Genomic DNA, 18,531 nt, shown 5'->3' with positions numbered 1-18,531 from the left:
CGGAATTCATCGGTTTTTTCCGAGGAACCCCAATTTTGTGTTTCCTCGGAATTTCCTCGGAAATTCCTCGGTATATTCCGACGATTTCATTTTCCGTCGGAATGTCCGTCAGAATACCGCTGTTTTCTTGTAGTGAATCATGTACGTAATACTATATGGTTCATTATATGAATGAACTCCATTACTCGTTTTTTTCTTAGTTAACTCTTCTTCATACTCTTTTCGTTATCCTACTCATCACATATCACCATTCAAATAGTTTACTTACAAATATCCAAAAAGCCTTATTTTATTTTTGTGACAAAAAAACCTTATTTTATTCAAACTCACCAAACAGTTTTTTTTACTCCAGTGCTATAAAAAACATATCAACAATGATATATAAACAGCCAAGTCGAATTGATAAAAACCGAAACAGAATTCAACATCACATATGAAAATCTGTAAAGAATAAAGAGAAAAATATTAAACTGGCTTTTCAACCGAACTTAACACGACGTCGTTGCAATGTCCGATCTAAAGTACTTTTATGAAAAAACTTGCATATTAACTTATTCCCTGGATCTAAAGTAGTCTAGTGAAGCGCCAACTTTTTGTAAACCCTCTAGCTAGCTATCTAGCCATGCGGGATTCCCTCCACGAGAAACAAGTTCTATGGATCGAAGAGTATCTCATTTGGACACTAAGTTAGGGGGATCAGCTTAAGGTGGAACACCGATATCACTAACACCAATTCACTCACTTAAACCATTCCATTCAAAATATCTAGAATCTTATAAGTTGTAAGGATTAATAAATTTGTGTTCGGGAAGCCAATTCTCCCCACAACGATGACCCAGTGGTCATGTGGGAACGCTCATCTCTCGTATTGGCTACAGATGACCATCGGTTTTTATTAGTTTTGTTTTATGTTGGTAACAATATTCTTTCAAACTCTAGAGACTCTTGTAAATAACTTGCTCTTGTTTAATCGGTAGATTTAAGCATCCAAAAGATGTATACTTACATATATAGTTGGGAACCCACAAATAAGAAAAACAAAACCTATTTGTATCCATAAATATTTTCAATACAATATGTTAGCATATGCATTTGCATATCACCTTCTCCAAGAGATGGGAGGAGATGAGTTGTACGAAGCTGTATCTGGATCCCGTCCACACATCCTCGACACGACTTCAGAGGCGACTTTTATAATTTCCCCGGTGAACTCAAGCAGTGGCTTTCGGACAAATCGCGCCCATAGTCCCAGAACACCTACCATCACCATCCCCGTCTCTGCAACCATTTCTTCAACTTCTTCTTCTTTGGTTTCCCCTAATGTTTTTTCGGTACTAAGCTCAATATGTGAGAAAATTTATGGTTAAAGAATTCTGTGAGGGATATGTCAAACTGTAGAGCAGAGAGTGGCCATAAAAGGTTTGGTATATTTTATTGATTTCATGTGGGGGTTGCAACCCCCAGAAGTGTGCTCACCTAACGGTCAACATTAAAGAAATTTCAAAACTCTCTAAGTGGGCAAGAGAGTTAGGCTTGAGTTTTGCTTTTGAATACTCAATATTTGACATGAAAGGAGTACCACATCATTGAATTGCAAGTTTTCAAGTCAAAGTGTCATCGGCCCCGAAAATCAAGTAAATGTAAATATTTTTTATTAGTTTTATTTGGTTTGTTTCTTCTTCTTCTTCTTCTTTTATTGAGTATATGCAAATAGAATGAGAGTTGATGCTAGTTAGGAGTTTGAGAAAAAGTGTAGTTAATATGTTATGTGTTATGTAATTATGACACGTCGTCAAAGTGGGATTCGACTGCTCGTGTTGTGTATAGCATATATCAAGCTCCAGCGAGAGAAATGAAATTCAATAGTTAAAGTTCTCAATAGTTGTAAGAGTGACTACCTAAATTACCTAGTTTCCACTGAAAACAAATTTTATCCTCTAGTAAGAAAATGCAAGTTTAATTTGGAACTCCCTATTCAATCGAAAAGGTCTAAGCACTAATAAATTAAACTCTCATGTCATTTTGACAACAGTAAGTTGTTTTAAGTGGATGATTGCGTGTTCATCTCTTACTTTCACTTGCGAATTCTAGGGCTGGGCAAATAAACCGAATCCGAAAATCCGAACCGAACCCGATCCGATAAAAATAAATCCGAACCGATCCGAACCCGGTATAAATACCGAATGGATCTTGTTTTATGGTATTTCGGGTTATGGATATTATCCGAACCGAACCCGAACCTAAATGGATATCCGATAGAACCCGAAATATTCAAAATTTCCAAAAAGAACTTGTACCAAACATGATCTCAATTCTTAATATGTATTCAAAATATATTGAACATCTAAAATAATTATCTATTGAAGTTTTTAGATTTTGGTTTTGTTTTCATTGAAAAATGTTTTTCATTTCGTGAAAACTTGGTTTTCGTTTTATGCTTTCATTTATTTGGTTTTCTTTCGATCAATAACTATGTTTACCTTTCACTTGATTTTGAATGATCACTTTTGATGTTCCTTTCTTTTTTTTGAACCGATTTTATTTATGTTTTGGTTACAAAATAGGTACAAATCAAGTATTTTAAAACCAAAGAACCGATTTTACTTACTTTTTGGTTACAAAGTAGATATAAATCAGGTACATTTAAACCGAAGAACCAATTGGGACCCGAACCCGAAAGTACATCGGGTTGTACCGGTTCTTTGAAGATTTACTAACCCCGATCCGAACCCGATAGAACCCGAACCGGTCCCGAACCGAATTTTCATATAACCCGAATGGGGCTGATTTTGATAAACCCGAAAAACCGAAACCCGATTAGACTAAACAGAAACCCGATTGGGACCCCGAATGTCCATGCCTAGCGAATTCCCATGTTTGATTTCTTAAGTGGAGGGTTAAATTTCTTTTACGTTCAGTCATCTTTTATATTGCCATTATGTTTATGTTAGTTTATTGGTTCTGTTTCGATGCATATATGGAAACATAGATATCTCGTTTGTTAACCACCATCCACTTAGAACGAGTTAAAACCTTATGAAATAATATATATATTGATTTCAAACGCAACCCTAAGAGGACTATTCACACTTGCGAGAAAAACAAATCAAACCCTAAGATACCATATAATTAATTAAATATTAACATTTTACACCAAATATATCGACGTGATATTCGACGGTTTATAACGGTTGCAAAAGAACCAATCAAAAATAAAAATATAATTATAACTATATAAACAAATATAAGAGTAGTAGTACAGTTAGTAAACAATAAAATAGTTGGATGATCATAGAGAATACAAATCTCTATTGAATGATCAATCATTAAACTTCGAGAAGCTTATTTGTATAGATTATTAACGTTTTATTTGTTCTAATTATATTTTTTAATATCTTTGATAAAAGTGATGAACAAATTAATTCAAAACTAATATATAGAATCAATATTTGTCATACTTTTCAAAAGAATTTTATATATGGTTTTTTAAATGTCATATTATCACTATATAGTTTTTTTTGGGTGAAATGTCACTATATAGTTTGTTGTTCATTTGTATGGATATTTTTTTTTTGTCACCATTTGTATGGATATTTTATTACTGAGGACTATAATATTAATGACGACAAATAAATAATGAATTGCTAGATTCCGTGTTAATTTTTATGTTTTTGTCGATTCCTTATTATTTTATTAAAAATAGCTTTGTACTTCACCATATTTATTACATAATTATAGCTTGTTATTTTATTTTAAAGAAATAAATAATTTTAATTAGTGATTTGGAAGAAAACCTTCCCAGGCTCTCTTTCCCTAGTTTAGAAAATATTTATTTCCTAAAAAGTAATGTAAAAATTCTACTATAATTTTTTTTTTGATTGAATTAATGTAAAATATTTTTTAAGATTCTTGGGGGTGATTGGTTGGGTTGTATGAAGTGACTTTAGCTTTAATTTTCATCTATAGACTTAAATACTACCAATCATGTTTTATCTTAGTATTTAAAGTTACAACCAAAAAATTAAAATTACAGCAAAAACACACAAAAAATGGTTGTAAAAATCTTATTTTCTAAAGCCTCATCTTTTTAGCCCTAAGAAATTTTAAAGTTACATTTTTTTAAAACTAATTCCAAAAATTCTACCAACTAAATTCTAAAGTAAATTTTCTAAAGTTACAACTCAACCAATCACCCCCTTATTTTCATTGTTATTTCAGATTCTTTTTATTAAAGAAAAACAAAAGAAAAGCGTAGAAATCTCTGATTGATTTGTTATTTATTAAACTCAAATCTTCCTTTTTCAAAGGATCGAAACAAACATTCCACTCTAAAAGCGTGCTTAGTAACAGAAGCATTTTTCTAAGTATCTTCCTTATATATATCCTTGAAACGCTCTCACTTTGCTTACGTGAACCCTTTGTCTCTTTATTTGAATAAAAGACTGGCATGTTTTAGTTTTGTCGGGTCTGACTCTGGAACTCCAAGAGCCAACAAAACCAAAAACTTCATTCAACTTTCTCTCCTTCTCGATTCAGTTTTATCAAATAAGAGTTTTTTTAATTAGTAGAAGAGTATTTTATTTCGTTTTGATCGGTTAGTTACCTGTGACTGAGGATTATGCATCGATCAATATTGGGAATGGATAATCAAGAGGTTATTGATATTGAAGCTCAGATCGAGAATAATAACGATGATCAAACCCTTCCTTTTTCAATTTTTAAAAAGGCTAATCTTCCTATTACTTTAAAGGTATATAAATTTATTTACTCATACATACTCTATGAGTATATACAGTTTTTTACATATGTTAAATGGAAAACACACATGTGGTTCATTAGGTTAAGAAGTCTTGATTTGTGTAAGTGTATCTACAAGTATGAGAAGGGATATATATATACGTTATACGAATATTGTAATTTAATTATTATAACAATATCTTATGTGTGTTAACATAACAGATCTGCTGATTCAGTTTTGTTCTTGTTGTTTTGGAGCAGTTTGAGAATGTTGTGTACACGGTGAAGGTGAAGGAACCAAAGAGCTGGCTAGGTCAAACCAAAGGCAAAACCGAAGATAAGACCATCTTGAAGGGCGTAAATGGGATCGTTAAACCGGGAGAGATCCTGGCTATGCTCGGTCCCTCGGGAAGTGGCAAGACCAGCTTGTTGACCGCTCTAGGAGGGCGGGTTAGTGAAGGGAAAGGGAAGCTCACAGGGAACATATCATACAACAACAAGCCATTCTCCAAAGGTGTGAAGCGAGCCACCGGTTTCGTGACTCAAGACGATGCTCTTTACCCTCACTTAACTGTTACCGAAACTCTAGTCTTCACTGCGCTTCTACGGCTTCCGAACTCTTTCAAAAAACAAGATAAGATCAAACAAGCTGAGGCGGTCGTGACTGAGTTGGGTCTAGATAGATGTAAAAACACTATCATCGGAGGACCTTTCTTGAGAGGTGTTTCTGGTGGTGAGAGGAAAAGGGTTAGCATAGGGCAAGAGATTCTTATAAACCCTAGTTTGTTGTTTCTTGATGAGCCTACTTCTGGTCTTGATTCGACCACGGCTCAGAGGATTGTGTCCGTTTTGTGGGAACTGGCTCGCGGTGGAAGAACGGTCGTGACAACAATTCATCAACCTTCTAGTAGGTTGTTCTATATGTTTGATAAGATTCTTCTCTTATCAGAAGGTAATCCGATCTACTTCGGGCTTGGATCCAACGCTATGGATTATTTTGCTAGCGTTGGGTACTCTCCATCCGTTGAAAGGGTTAATCCATCAGATTTTCTCTTGGATATAGCAAACGGTAAGCCTCTCGTTGTGGTTTCTTGTCAAACAAGTTAGCCTCAATATATAGCTTTTTCCCTTTATTGAGTCTCATATCAAGACATGGATATATTATATCTATAGGTATTGGATCAGATGAATCTCAAAGACCAGAGGCTTTGAAGACAGCTCTAGTTGCGGTTTACAAGACAAATCTGTTGGACAATGTTATCAATGATCTGAAAGGGCACGACGATCATTACAACCAATCAGTAGAGAGTCTTGGAGATTCCAAACGTTTTGGAGACTGGCCAACAACGTGGTGGCAGCAGTTCTGCGTTCTTTCGAAGAGAGGCCTTAAGCAAAGGCGACATGATTCTTTCTCTGGCCTAAAGATTGGTCAGGTTTTATTCGTGTCTTTGTTATGTGGCCTCCTCTGGTGGAAAACGGACCTTGCTCACTTACAAGATCAGGTATTTAGCTTTAACTCGATACACTTTTTGCGAGTCTATTTTCATTGTGTAGATACATATAGGTGATGTGAATACTTTGTGTAGATATGACAAAGGATGTATGCATCAATCTTTTATCTCTTTGGTTTCACATGGCTAATAGGTTCTAATAGCTTGACTGTAGCAAACATTAGCTTCTCTGTTGTTTATTTTTTGGGCCATAGACGTACTCGGTTAACTTAGCATATGTAACCATTTTATTTTGGTAATATACTTTATTTACATTTTATCAAAATAAAATATAGGTGATGTGAATACTTGTGTTATTGTTGCAGCTAGGGCTATTGTTCTTTATGTCATCTTTCTGGGCGTTCTTTCCTCTTTTCCAACAAATCTTCACGTTTCCCCAAGAGCGAAAAATGCTTGAGAAAGAACGCTCCTCGGGCATGTACAGGCTCTCATCTTACTTCATGTCTCGAGTTGTCGGGGATCTCCCAATGGAGCTTATTCTACCAACCATTTTTCTCATCATCACATATTGGATGGCTGGTTTAAACCCAAAACCTGTAAACTTCTTTCTGACCCTTCTGACCCTCCTTCTCCACGTCCTTGTCTCTGGTGGGCTAGGACTAGCCCTAGGTGCCCTAGTGATGGACCAGAAGACAGCCACGACACTCGGGTCAGTTATAATGCTGACGTTTTTGTTAGCTGGAGGATTCTACGTTCGAAATGTCCCAGTGTTTATCTCCTGGATCAAATACGTATCAATAGGTTACTATACCTATAAACTAGTGATATTGGGTCAGTACACGGAGAGTGAGTGGTATCCTTGTGGTGAAAATGGGAAAATGAAGTGTTATGTTGGCGACTTTGAAGGTATTAAGCACATAGGGTTTCATGGTGGATTAGTCTCTGCATTCGCCTTGGCTTTGATGCTTGTTGGTTATAGAGTAGTTGCTTACATTGCTTTGATGAGGATTGGTAAAACCAAGTCTGGCTAATAATGTAGCTATCTCCATTTTTTGTATTGGGTTTTAGTACTTTTTGAGTAAGAACGAATGTATAACACCAATATGTTCTTATTGCAATGTTGTTTTTTCGTTAGTCATTTGTAATGATATATGATGAATTATGTTTTGAAATAATTTAGCATATTTTAATGTTATGTTTATTATGATGGACTGATTAACTTGGACCGGCTCAAGTGGTCCTATGATAAGTCATATCTCAATAAAGGGATATAAGAATCTAGGTAGTAATGTAAAGAGCATGTTCTGTGTGTGTTCAAAGGAAAAGTTCAAAGCCAATTCAATGTTTGCTTATTGGTTGTGTTCCAAGTTCAACACATGTAACACGTTGAAATTGTTCGTACATGAAAGATATTTGACCTCACGCGGTTTTAAAATTCGAACAGCTAGCTGATGAATTTGTGGTGCATAGTAAACGTACTATCGACTTCATATAGTATCATTAACGCATTATTTTAGATACTTCAATCAGCAAGTGGTCTAGCGGAATAATCTTTAATATAAATTAGATGCCATACAAATAAGAAAATAACCTAAAAACTAAGCCAGCTTTCTGTAGTTTCTAGCATAGTAGCGTTGTGTTATAAAAGAATAGTCTATTAATGAAATTTTAGTTTTGGTTTTTTTTTTTTTTGAAACACAAACTTTCATTAGATTCAAATTCAAAGACTACAAAGCCAAGACGGAATTAAACATCCTCTTGAAAATAATTCATGAACTACAATAGCGAATAGAACTAAGCATGATAAATCTTCATATGAAGTTGACAGCGAATTCAAAGCCAAGCTTGAATGCGTCGATAAAGCTTTCACGACAAAGTCGGACAGCTGAGAGATAGTCACAAGTGACGTTGAGAGACAGTCCTCACCAACGAGAGAAACCGAAATAGTCTCGATTGCACCTTCAGGCCCCGTACAGACCGCTCCACAAAGTAACAAACCGGTGAGTAAACTGAAACTAAAGCTCGGAAAAGAATCCGAGAAATTTTCTCCATTCATAGAAAGGAGGCATGGTAGTGAAGTACTCTCCACAACAGAAGAGGAGGTGAGAGTTGTGCGACAACATGACATTACTAGCTTTTGATGGCTCAAAGCTGGACGTCGGAGTGGATTCCCACCTACATTGGTCGCCAGATTTAGAAACATATAGCTCAGAGCTGGACGCCGGAGTGGATTCCCACCTACATCGGACGCCAACAGTTGTGAGAGAAGGTATGTTTGCGGTGGTTGATGGCATGGATCTTCGAGCCGGAGAAGCACTGAGGAAGAAAGGTTGAGATGTACAGATCTGAGAGTTTCACTCACGGATCTGAAATGTAGAGGACGCGGGCCGACAAGGGTGATACAGCGAGCATGGAAAGCAACTAGCTTCATTGTCTGGGATTTCCAGGAGAACAAAACAGTCGAAGAAACCTTCAACCCAGAGAGGACCACCAGAGTTCCGATGGACATAAAGTTTGGACTTGAACGGAGAAACACTGAACGAAAACTATGCGGAGGTACTCGATCCGGTGGATCCGGAGGCTCCGGAGGTGGACGGGGATTGAGGTTTCGGAGAAGAGAGGTTCGCCGAGGAGAAGACCCTGGTTGGAGCTGCAAACGTTGAGTCATCGGTGTTGGGAGAGAAGGTGGGGAGATGACCATCGGAGAAAAACTCAGAAACGGCACGGACGAAGAGGAGGAGACGGAAACTTCAGAGGCAAGAATTGTCACCGGAGAAGACGTCGGAGGGAGATCTCATCCTGTAGCTGCGGCCGTCTTGGTCTTCGTGCCAGAGAGAGCAAGGTCTCTCCTAGTTCCTATTTTGAAATTTTAGTTTAGGTTTTGAGTTTATTTAGCATCTAAAGGTAATGGATTAATTGTTGGAAAGCTTGTGCTGAAGTTACAACTATCTAAATATACCTGTCATTTAGTCGGAAAAAAGATCGGTCTAAAATCATCGATCTCTCGACCACTTTACAGTTTTTGTGAATAAAATTCAAAACGGAATATTCACCAATGGATCATATAGAAACCAGATTCTGAATCAGTTATAAGTGATGTCTAATTATTATGCATGTACACATATGTCACACACAGGGGTGGTCCTGAGCACAACGGACTGAAACACCGGCTTAGGACCCCCAAATTTTTTGAAAAATTTTACATAGGAAAAAACCACTGAATTTATAAAATAATTTTTTTTTAGAAAACTCTCACTAAATTGTTTTAGGCTCCCAACATCTCAGGTACGCCCCTGGTCATACGCGATGCATTTATAAAGCATCATGCCTTTTTTTCTTTTTCATTTGATAAAACCTTCGTGATCACCTCACCTTTTCTTCTTTAAAGCTTTAATAAACATGCAACTTCACAAAGAAAAGCATACTTTAGCGACATGCGATACAGTGTGTGTGTACAATTAACTCAGTGAACTCATTAATTAATTATTAGACGCGTCCATATATTTCAACTTTTAATAGTATTGATTTATTTATTTTAAAATAAATACATAAATGATGTTTATCTTCACTTTTATATAAAAAAATGTATTCGACGTTTGGTGTTTATTTGGGGATAATCTAATAAATTAGTTCAGGATCATCACAAATTAAGTTACGGTTTGACTATTTGGGGATAATCTAATATATTTTTTTTGACTTTTTGTCAAATTCGTAAGAATAATATGCGCTTACTGAATAGCGATTGCGGAGTTTCTTATCAAGACATTTTGCAGTTGTGCAAATCGTTCAACCAAACTTGTCGTATCTTTGCTAATATTTAAAAATTATTTTCTTAACAAAGAAATGGGTGACCATGTCCCTCTCTCTGTGAACAAGAATTCTCCACGTTCACTAAAATCTAAAATCCAAAAGCAGTCGAAAACGAAATGATTGAATAATAATTTTAAAAGAGAAAAGAATTATCAAGAAGAAGAAGAATCGAGTTCTTTGAATCGCGCGTCACATGTAGTATTTATATAAAGGCTTGTGAGGTGTGACCTGTCCAGCACGGTCCATTGTTTTCACTTGTCAACTTCTTAGGCCATTTATAGTATTTCTTGAGTGAACGAAACCCTAATCACTCTTTTTAACTAATTATAACATAAAATAAATAAATGAGACAATTATTGAAATAAAACTTCGAAAACATTATCAAAATAGTAACATATTTTTTGTTTAAAGATTGAAATATAATTTAATACAAATAAACAAAAAATGATAAATAATATTCTTCTTACAATATATAAGAATCAAAAGTAGGAAAAAAACATCATAGGTAAATTTATTAGAAAATTCATTTTTGTTAATAGTTTTTTGTCGCCTACATATGTAATCTCAGCAGTATATTTATAAAACGGATATATTTTATAATTCTCCAATACGTGTCTCGAGTTAACGTAAATCCATTCTATTTTTATTAGTTAGAACTTTGTAGTATGTACACTTGTTCAATATTTTCTGTCCTTTATGAAGTATTTTTTTTTTTCTTAATTTCGTCTCTTTTGACTCTTTCATTCAAGCCTTGCCTAACTCTCCTAACACGTATACATTTCACACGAGTGGGGCATTGCCTTCCACGCGTGTCTGAGCCTGATTATTAAGGCTTTTTGCTCAATAGATTTATCTACCGAAGCGTTAGTGCTTCTTTCTTTTCTTTTCTGACTCTTAACGTTAGTGCTTCATGAAAAGATAAATCGTACCGGGCTCAATTATATATGGAGAACTCTGATAGATACACATCGTTGTTAGGCTTTTCAGAATTCTAGAAGAAAGGACATATGTCTCAACACGTGTCGGCTTTTCCTGACGGTTCATGAACCAGAACGACATCAAATTGTCGAATAATTGAAAGTTAAAACTTCGGTGAAATTATAGTTACCATAGTATTTCAGGAGTTATTTAGAGAGTTTAAATGTCACGAAGGAAATAATAGAGAGGAAAATTTTTTACCGCGATCATGTTTTCTCAAGTTACTGCAGTGACTTGGGACTTTTTTTTCTCATACTCGTGGTAAAATAACTTGCGCATGAGAAAATCTTTCGTTTGTGTGTTTACGCACATTTATATGGCTCCAAGAAATAATGTACAACTCACCGATAAGGTCGGCTGGTTCATATACGTGGCACTATGTCAATGGTTTAAAAGGGTCCCACAAAGAAAATCGTATTAAGATTTTTGAGCAAGTAAGACAAGGACGACCGTACTTATCCTCGAAGAACCTAACCTTTTCCACAGCCTATATAAAGCAGCTAATCACCAGCTTGTCAAAAAGATCGACGAACATAAACATATAACTTTCTTGGTTTTCTTAGAGTTCGAAACACATTTAGATTGTTTTGTCTGCTGAAGAATCGAAGTTAGGGGGAAATGGGTGTTAGAGAAATGGATCCGTTAGCCCAGTTGAGCTTACCACCGGGTTTCAGATTTTACCCGACAGATGAAGAGCTTCTTGTTCAGTATCTCTGTCGGAAAGTTGCAGGCTATCATTTCTCTCTCCAGGTCATCGGAGACATCGATCTCTACAAGTTCGATCCTTGGGATTTGCCAAGTAAGCAACGCCTCTTTATTAACAAAGTCTAGGGTGCTATTTGTCACAAATCATAATATCGGAGTTTCATTTGGGAAAATATTAAAACTAAGGGGCTATTATTGTAAAGTTTCTCATCTTCTTGGTGTTTGTTGTGTACAGGTAAGGCCTTGTTTGGAGAGAAGGAATGGTATTTCTTTAGCCCGAGAGACCGGAAATATCCAAACGGGTCAAGACCCAATAGAGTAGCCGGGTCGGGTTACTGGAAGGCTACGGGTACCGACAAAATCATCACGTCGGATGGCCACCGTGTCGGAATTAAAAAAGCTTTGGTTTTTTACGCCGGAAAAGCTCCAAAAGGAACCAAAACGAACTGGATCATGCACGAGTATCGCCTCGTGGAGCATTCTCGCAGCCATGGAAGCTCAAAGGTAATAAAAACACGATCGAAAGCTTGAAACTTTCTTCACTATCAAACTCAGAATCGCTAAAGTTCGTTTTTTTATTTGTTTTTCTTTCAGTTGGATGATTGGGTGTTGTGTCGAATCTACAAGAAGACGTCGGGGTCTCAGAGACAAGCCGTTGCTCCGGTTCAACCTTGCCGCGAAGAGCACAGCACGAACGGGTCGTCGTCGTCTTCTTCGTCACATCACGACGACGTTCTTGACTCGTTCCCGGAGATGAACGATCGGTCTTTCAATCTTCCTCGGGTGAATTCTCTGAGGACGCTTCTCAACGGGAACTTCGACTGGGCGAGCTTAGCGGGTCTTAAACCTATCCCGGAGCTAGCTCCGGCGAGCAATGGTTACGGAGGTTACGACGCGTTTAGAGCGGCGGAGGGAGAGGCGGAGAGCGGGTTGAGGAATTTGCAGATGAACTCGAGCGAGTTGACTCAGAGTTACGGGTATAGCTCGAGCGGGTTGAGTAGCGGTGGGTTCGGGCTTTCGGGTCAAACATTCGAGTTTAGGCATTAAGAGAGAGAGAGAGAGATCATGTGATTTGGTTTGGTAGCTCTCATGATAATCCCTGAGAGGGTAGAGTGGTAATTAAAGTATATAAATAGGGATTTATATGGGCCTTAAACCGATTCGGTTAGGCTAAGGATTCCAGAAAGGCAAAGAGGGCTTGATTAGTTTTGATGGGAGGGAAATGTAATGAAAATGGAATCACAATACCTTGATGGATTATCAGAATTCTTAAATAAAAAATAGTTGTTTGAGATTGTTACCATATTCATTCAACATTCTCAAGTTGTATATATTAATGAGTTAATAATTTTCTCATTTTTAAATTAAATGTATGTGAATATTGAATACTTCTTCTGTTTCATAAATTAATTTACATATTTTATAAAAATAAATATTTCAAAAAGAAAAAAATGCATTTTATATTTTCAATGCATATTTTATCAAATAATAATGATTAATTACAAATTTCAAAAAATTTAATTACACTTATTAAATTTTAGAATTAAAAAAAAAGATAATCGCAGAAAATTAGGTATTTACTACATATTTTATTAATATGTGTGAAAAAATCAAAATATGTATCATATTCCCTCCGTTCAGTTTTAAAAGACATTTTGGTCAAAAAAATTTGTCTCAATATAATTGACATTTTCCGAAAACCAATGCAAATTATAGTGACAAAATACTATGTTTACCCTTTTATTCACTCCATTTCGTGTACTTAATTATACAAAATAATCAATTAATGAAGGATAAAAAAGATATTATACTTGGTGCATTAATCTATGTGAAAGTTTTTATAACGATAGGAGTATTGAAACAAAGAGAGTAGCAAACTTGAGAGTTGAGACTTCCAAAAAAGAATGAAAAACGTCTTTAGAAGTTACGTTCACTGGTTAACACGAGCATGATCCACACTTCTCGGTCATTACATAGAAGCACTGAATTAACATTGTATCCAGATCTAAACGTATGGAAAACCTCTTTTTATATCCTAAATTAATTAAGTTTGTTTTTGAAGTTAGTGTTCATATAAAAGATAAGCAATATATGGCTCTAAATTATTACAGCATATGGAACAAAACGGATGTAGCATACCAGTAACTACAATGCATTTTTGCTTACCGATAGATGGCTATGTAGTCTTGCATTCTGCTTTGTACGCGGTCATCATTCATAACCTCAATGCTAGGAAACGTTTTTATCTATTAATTGGTCAAATGGTTAAAATGTTTCCACACTAGGGAGTTTGTGAGTTCAATGTGTTTAGAATTTTCATAATTGGTCCATCGCAGTTTTATTTGATCGACGTAAATAACAACAGAGTTACAATTACTTTCTTCATTATTTGGTTCTCAGTTAGCTTAGTACTCTTCTTATTTTGACGAAGGAACAAAATTATCACATAATATAGTATTACACAAAATAAAGCAACTTATAGTACTTCTTTTTTACTATGATCTTTTTCATTGTCTTTGCAAATTAAGTTTGGACGTTAACTACTTCCGGCAGACGATTCCATAACCCGAAGACGCCCCGCGGGTGCAATCTAACAATGTGTAGTCGCTTTTCACCTTGACAGAGCCACTATCAACAGCCATTTCTTCAGAAAATAAACAAGTCTTGCAATCATGAGAGAGCAGAGAAGATGTCCTGAAGCTATCCTCACCTCCCACCACTGGCATTGCGACTCCTGGCTTAGCCGGATTCTTGAAATCGGGTCTGTAGGTGCGTCCCAAGATTCCATCAACTTTCGGGGACAGATTTATGAACTTGAACTGGACTTCAAAATGGGCAAAACAGTCATCTTTAGGTAGTTTGTAGTTGTGGATTCTATCGTCTTCTTTGGTCACTGGAACCACTTTGACCATGATCTCAGTTTTGTCTTTGATCGTGACAATCACACTGTTCTTTTGGGTAAGTCTCTCAATCTTGATCTCTTTGTCGGATGAGTACCTGAGAACGTGCATGTTGTTCAAGAGTTATAAAAGACTAAAGATTAATTGTTTGTAAGTGCTTTTGCGTTTGTTTACATGGTAAAGTTATGATAAATGTATACATAATACAATATTTAAAAACAAAATTATTTTGTCGATTATGAAAAAACTTGGGTTTACACGTTTTAATTTATGAAAATATAATTAAGAAGCATCATTAAGAGAAACTGTCATTTTAAAAGCATCTTAACCGAAAGGCTGAAAAACAAAAAAAAAAGATGATATAGAAGGTGAAATTTGAGTTTTTATAATTACCAAGTGAATAAAGGTTTTTCAGGGATAACCAAATCTTGTCCATCAATAGTGAACATGAGATGGTCGACTTCGCTGTCCCAAGTGGCGACTTTGGTGGTCTCAAGTGAGAACTTGTGGGTGTTGAAGAGGAAGCCGAGAGCTTGGATCCATGTGAAATCTCTGCTGCGACCAACGGGTCTATGTCCAGTGAACCTAGCATTGATCTGAACATCATGGTCAGATACGAGGCTGAAGTGTTCATTGCTCTTTCCATGGAAGTAGAACACAATACCATCACCACCTATAAACCTCGGGTCTAGACAAACCGCTCCATAGGATTCGCAGTTGGGCTTTACCCCTACAAATATCATATTTAAATTGCAAAAACATCTTTAAAATCTAAAATCAAACAGATGAAATTCTAGTAGTTGCACATTTAAAGTATATTGATCTACATAAATATTTAGTTAAGTAACAACTGAGCTGATTTTGGACGTAGCAAAATAAAAAGTCTGTTTTGAACTTTCAAATTTTAAAAGCATCTCCAACCCCCACTACAAACTTTATGCAAAATAGAGTGGATTATGCAGTTGTAAACAAGCTAGTTATGCTTTTTTGTTTGTTCACAACTGCATAATCTCCATTTTGCAGTAAATTTTGCAGCCGGGTTGAAGATACTCTAAGTTAATATATAAACATAGACCCCGAGTCACCTTTTTTTTATATTATGAACACTCTTACTAAATTGTCTATAACTCATAAAATATTAATGTGGTGATTAATTACCGCGACACACGGCCATGCAAAGAGGATTAAAACAGTCAACCCAGCAAAGTTTCTTCTGAGAGTAAGAATCAAAGTCGGTCGGGCACTCATCAGGACAGTCGATGTACTGGAGCTGGCATCGAGGATGTGCGTTGCCACCACAATAAGTCTGACCATGCCAAGCCTTGACCTGTAATAAACAAGAAGCTACCGAGATAATTATCACTGCCAATGAGGTTCTTGAGATCTCCATCCTTGAATCTTATGGTGTGGAACCTTTAAGGATAGAGAGGATGTGGTGTGTTGCGTTGGGGATTGATGAGTTCGATTGTGAATTTATAAGAGGTTTAAAAAAAAAAATAAAAAAAAAAGTCAAATATTTTTCTTCATAAGATGGCTAACTCTCATGCAGTTATTATGAAGTAAGGTTTGTAAATTGCTCAAATAAATTGTATCGAGATACACTCCTCATACACGAACATATATGACGGCTGAATACATGTATTCAAGCACTGGTTGTCTAAATAAAAATATATATAGTATGACCTAGTAGACTTAATATAAGACCACTGAACGAAATGACAATTCAATGATATTTGTAGTTTAATCCGAACCCATATCAAGCTAGAACAAACAATTGTTAATCAAAAGTAGATGTAGTGTGTATGTAACTTTTAGAAATTTAAAGTGAACATGTTTAATCCATATTTGCACTCTAGTATATATATTTAAATCGGATATCTCTCTCACTCGCATCAAACTATAATGCAACTTGAGCTGTTAGGCCTTAACTAAAGTCTAAAGTCTAAAGTCAAACTTCTGTTTTCCTTTACATGCCTAAAACGTTGCGTTTAAAGTTATAGCCACGTATCTATCTCTCTAAAGTCAAACTCGTGTTTTCCTTACATGCCTAAAACGCTGCGTTTCAAGCAAGTAGATTAAGAGTGTAAAACGCTGCGTTTCAAGCAAGTAAAATTAAGAGGAAAAAAATAGATTTGCGGTGAGCGTGGATCGAACACGCGACCTTCAGATCTTCAGTCTGACGCTCTCCCAACTGAGCTATCCCCGCGTTGTGCAAAAATATGTAATTAGTTTATATTAAACCTTAAATTATCGAGAAGTTGTTCTTTTGTTGGTTGCTTGAGCGTTGGTGTTCGGCAAGCAAACCCCCATTTTCAGATGATGATGGCTTCGACTCCGCATCTCACCCTTTGTACCTTCTTCTCCATACACGACGGTATCAACAAGGAACCCAGAAACAGACTACACGCGAAAGGAGGGAGCTTTGGTCCTTCTCTGCTCGGAAACAAGCTGGGATTGAGAGCTTGCTTGGTCGAGCTTCGTCAGAGACGGCCAGCGCTGATGGGTCTGAAACTGAAAGAAACTGGATTTCTAGCAAGAGAGAAGGCTCTTAATCGTAGTAAAAGAAGAGTCTTTAAGGTTAGCTGTAACAAAGGTTTAGGCTTTAACGGCGGAGATAACAACGGGAACGGGAGAATCCTCGGGAACCTCGCTTTGGCTATTGGTTTGACTTATCTCTCTATGACTGGTCAGCTTGGTTGGGTTCTCGACGCTATTGTATCCGTTTGGGTAAATCAACTCTCTCTCTCTTCATCTCATTGGTTATCTTTAATTGTATCCGTATGGGTTAATTGAAGTTTATTACAATCTGTCTGCAGCTGGTTGTTGTGATTGTTCCAATTTTGGGGTTGGGAGCTTTTCTTTGGTGGGCACAGCGAGATATTGTCCAGAGCAGTGTATGTCTTCTTGTCTCTTTGGCATAGAGATGCGATCATTCTTGAGTTAAAGTTAGCTTAGCACTTGTGTGTTTTGAGTATATCCTTCTATGTTGTGTTGTATTAAGCTTTTCTTTACGCTTTGTGCAGTGTCCTAATTGCGGAAACGAGTTTCAGATATTTAAGTAAGGATGCCTTTCACAAGAATCTATCTCTCTGTTGTTTTTGTTGTTGCTCTCTACTGACTGAATATCCAAATCGCGCTACAGGTCAACGTTGGACGATGAAGTACAGCTTTGCCCTTTCTGCACTCAGCCATTCTCAGGTGAAAAGATGAAAATCCCTTTACTTTTAGATTTATCAAAGTTGTACATCTCCTTTTTCAAGCATTGTACTTGGGGAAAATGCAGTTGTGGATGATAAGTTTGTTAAGGAACCAGTGAAATTTTCCAACCAGACTACTGCTTTCGGACAAGACCTTAATGGGTTTTCTTCTCCGCCTAAGAAAGGTTCTTACTTACTTTCCTAAATGCCTGCTCTACTTTGTGCAAATGTGTAACTGAGAAGTCTTGTGGATCTAGTGGTGAGAAGAGGTGTATTGATTTTTGCAGGAAAGGGTTTCTCAACAGCGGTCGTGGACATAGAAGCTGAAGTAACAGATGCAGACTGAAAATGCGACTCAATTTATTTTGCAGTAGACTGAGCAAAGAAGATATTGTAGAGACAAAACAACCAACTGTTGCAAATAGCTCGTTGTTGGATATAGAAGTTATATAGAAATACACATCCATATGTATATTATACATGTCCTTGACATTGTTATTACATTTTGATCTTTGTTGTTTGAATGATTGTTTGAAGTAGTAGTTCCCATCTTATGTTTTTACCAATCCATAAAAATTACAGAGAGAAAGCACAAACTTGTAGAAAGTTTTCTTCTTTTTTAAGGTAAGCGTAAACGCTAACAAAGACCATGAATAGACTACAGAATCTTCAAAACTTTTTCTATCTTTTGGCTTTCTTTTTGTAAGTTTTTACCAAATGTCATTCATACAATTTCTTGGCGGAAAAGAGTTC

At 36.3% G+C, this 18,531-nt stretch overlaps 5 protein-coding genes and 1 non-coding gene across 7 annotated transcripts; 3 read left to right on the top strand and 3 right to left on the bottom strand.

Moving 5' to 3' along the window:
- Positions 1–4,426: 4,426 nt before the first annotated feature.
- Positions 4,427–7,333, top strand: LOC106304574 (ABC transporter G family member 9-like). 2 transcript variants are annotated; one of them, XM_013740979.1, is made up of 4 exons: positions 4,427–4,750; positions 4,999–5,806; positions 5,923–6,239; positions 6,554–7,333. In XM_013740979.1, exons 1-4 carry the CDS (start codon positions 4,619–4,621, stop codon positions 7,217–7,219), a joined length of 1,923 nt encoding a protein of 640 aa, XP_013596433.1. In that variant the 5' UTR covers positions 4,427–4,618; the 3' UTR covers positions 7,220–7,333. The 2 variants fall into 2 exon arrangements, with proteins under 2 accessions (XP_013596433.1, XP_013596432.1); XM_013740978.1 differs by having other exon boundaries at positions 5,911–6,239.
- A 909-nt stretch (positions 7,334–8,242) lies between these two features.
- On the bottom strand, positions 8,243–9,030 carry LOC106304109 (the record flags this gene model as incomplete). The annotated part of the gene is given in 1 exon segment (XM_013740501.1): positions 8,243–9,030. A coding segment is annotated over 1 exon segment (647 nt), but the record flags the coding sequence as incomplete, so codon positions are not given.
- A 2,459-nt stretch (positions 9,031–11,489) lies between these two features.
- LOC106306620 (NAC domain-containing protein 72) lies at positions 11,490–13,091 on the top strand. The gene is made up of 3 exons (XM_013743297.1): positions 11,490–11,775; positions 11,917–12,185; positions 12,276–13,091. Exons 1-3 carry the CDS (start codon positions 11,595–11,597, stop codon positions 12,726–12,728), a joined length of 903 nt encoding a protein of 300 aa, XP_013598751.1. The 5' UTR covers positions 11,490–11,594; the 3' UTR covers positions 12,729–13,091.
- A 988-nt stretch (positions 13,092–14,079) lies between these two features.
- Positions 14,080–15,988, bottom strand: LOC106306619. Its single transcript, XM_013743296.1, has 3 exons — positions 15,740–15,988; positions 14,975–15,311; positions 14,080–14,678 (listed from the first exon to the last, which is right to left on the bottom strand). The coding sequence occupies exons 1-3, from the start codon at positions 15,969–15,971 to the stop codon at positions 14,222–14,224; spliced, it is 1,026 nt and encodes a 341-aa protein (XP_013598750.1). The 5' UTR covers positions 15,972–15,988; the 3' UTR covers positions 14,080–14,221.
- Positions 15,989–16,714: 726 nt separating this feature from the next.
- On the bottom strand, positions 16,715–16,787 carry TRNAF-GAA. Its single transcript has one exon. It is a non-coding gene; the product is annotated as a tRNA-Phe (tRNA).
- Positions 16,788–16,856: 69 nt separating this feature from the next.
- LOC106306621 lies at positions 16,857–18,332 on the top strand. The gene is made up of 6 exons (XM_013743298.1): positions 16,857–17,308; positions 17,398–17,475; positions 17,605–17,639; positions 17,724–17,779; positions 17,865–17,963; positions 18,066–18,332. Exons 1-6 carry the CDS (start codon positions 16,898–16,900, stop codon positions 18,122–18,124), a joined length of 738 nt encoding a protein of 245 aa, XP_013598752.1. The 5' UTR covers positions 16,857–16,897; the 3' UTR covers positions 18,125–18,332.
- Positions 18,333–18,531: the final 199 nt, after the last annotated feature.

The sequence above is a fragment of the Brassica oleracea genome, chromosome C7 (genome assembly GCF_000695525.1).
Source record: "Brassica oleracea var. oleracea cultivar TO1000 chromosome C7, BOL, whole genome shotgun sequence".
Classification (NCBI taxonomy): domain Eukaryota; kingdom Viridiplantae; phylum Streptophyta; class Magnoliopsida; order Brassicales; family Brassicaceae; genus Brassica; species Brassica oleracea.
The sequence above is the reverse complement of the archived record's forward strand: the minus strand, read 5'-3'. Positions and strand labels throughout refer to the sequence as shown.

Bases quoted from the DNA above. Each gene is read 5' to 3' on its own strand.
- LOC106306619 (XM_013743296.1), bottom strand. From the start codon at position 15,971: ATGGAGATCTCAAGAACCTCATTGGCAGTGATAATTATCTCGGTAGCT. The intron at 15,312-15,739 runs GTAATTAATCAC...TGATATTTGTAG, and splicing joins TTGCATGGCCGTGTGTCGCG to GGGTAAAGCCCAACTGCGAA. The intron at 14,679-14,974 runs GTAATTATAAAA...GCACGTTCTCAG, and splicing joins GAAAAACCTTTATTCACTTG to GTACTCATCCGACAAAGAGA.
- LOC106306620 (XM_013743297.1), top strand. From the start codon at position 11,595: ATGGGTGTTAGAGAAATGGATCCGTTAGCCCAGTTGAGCTTACCACCG. The intron at 11,776-11,916 runs GTAAGCAACGCC...TGTTGTGTACAG, and splicing joins CGATCCTTGGGATTTGCCAA to GTAAGGCCTTGTTTGGAGAG. The intron at 12,186-12,275 runs GTAATAAAAACA...TTTTTCTTTCAG, and splicing joins GCAGCCATGGAAGCTCAAAG to TTGGATGATTGGGTGTTGTG.
- LOC106304574 (XM_013740978.1), top strand. From the start codon at position 4,619: ATGCATCGATCAATATTGGGAATGGATAATCAAGAGGTTATTGATATT. The intron at 5,807-5,910 runs GTAAGCCTCTCG...TTATATCTATAG, and splicing joins TCTCTTGGATATAGCAAACG to GTATTGGATCAGATGAATCT. The intron at 6,240-6,553 runs GTATTTAGCTTT...TTATTGTTGCAG, and splicing joins TTGCTCACTTACAAGATCAG to CTAGGGCTATTGTTCTTTAT.
- LOC106306621 (XM_013743298.1), top strand. From the start codon at position 16,898: ATGATGATGGCTTCGACTCCGCATCTCACCCTTTGTACCTTCTTCTCC. The intron at 17,476-17,604 runs GTATGTCTTCTT...CGCTTTGTGCAG, and splicing joins GAGATATTGTCCAGAGCAGT to TGTCCTAATTGCGGAAACGA. The intron at 17,640-17,723 runs GTAAGGATGCCT...ATCGCGCTACAG, and splicing joins AACGAGTTTCAGATATTTAA to GTCAACGTTGGACGATGAAG.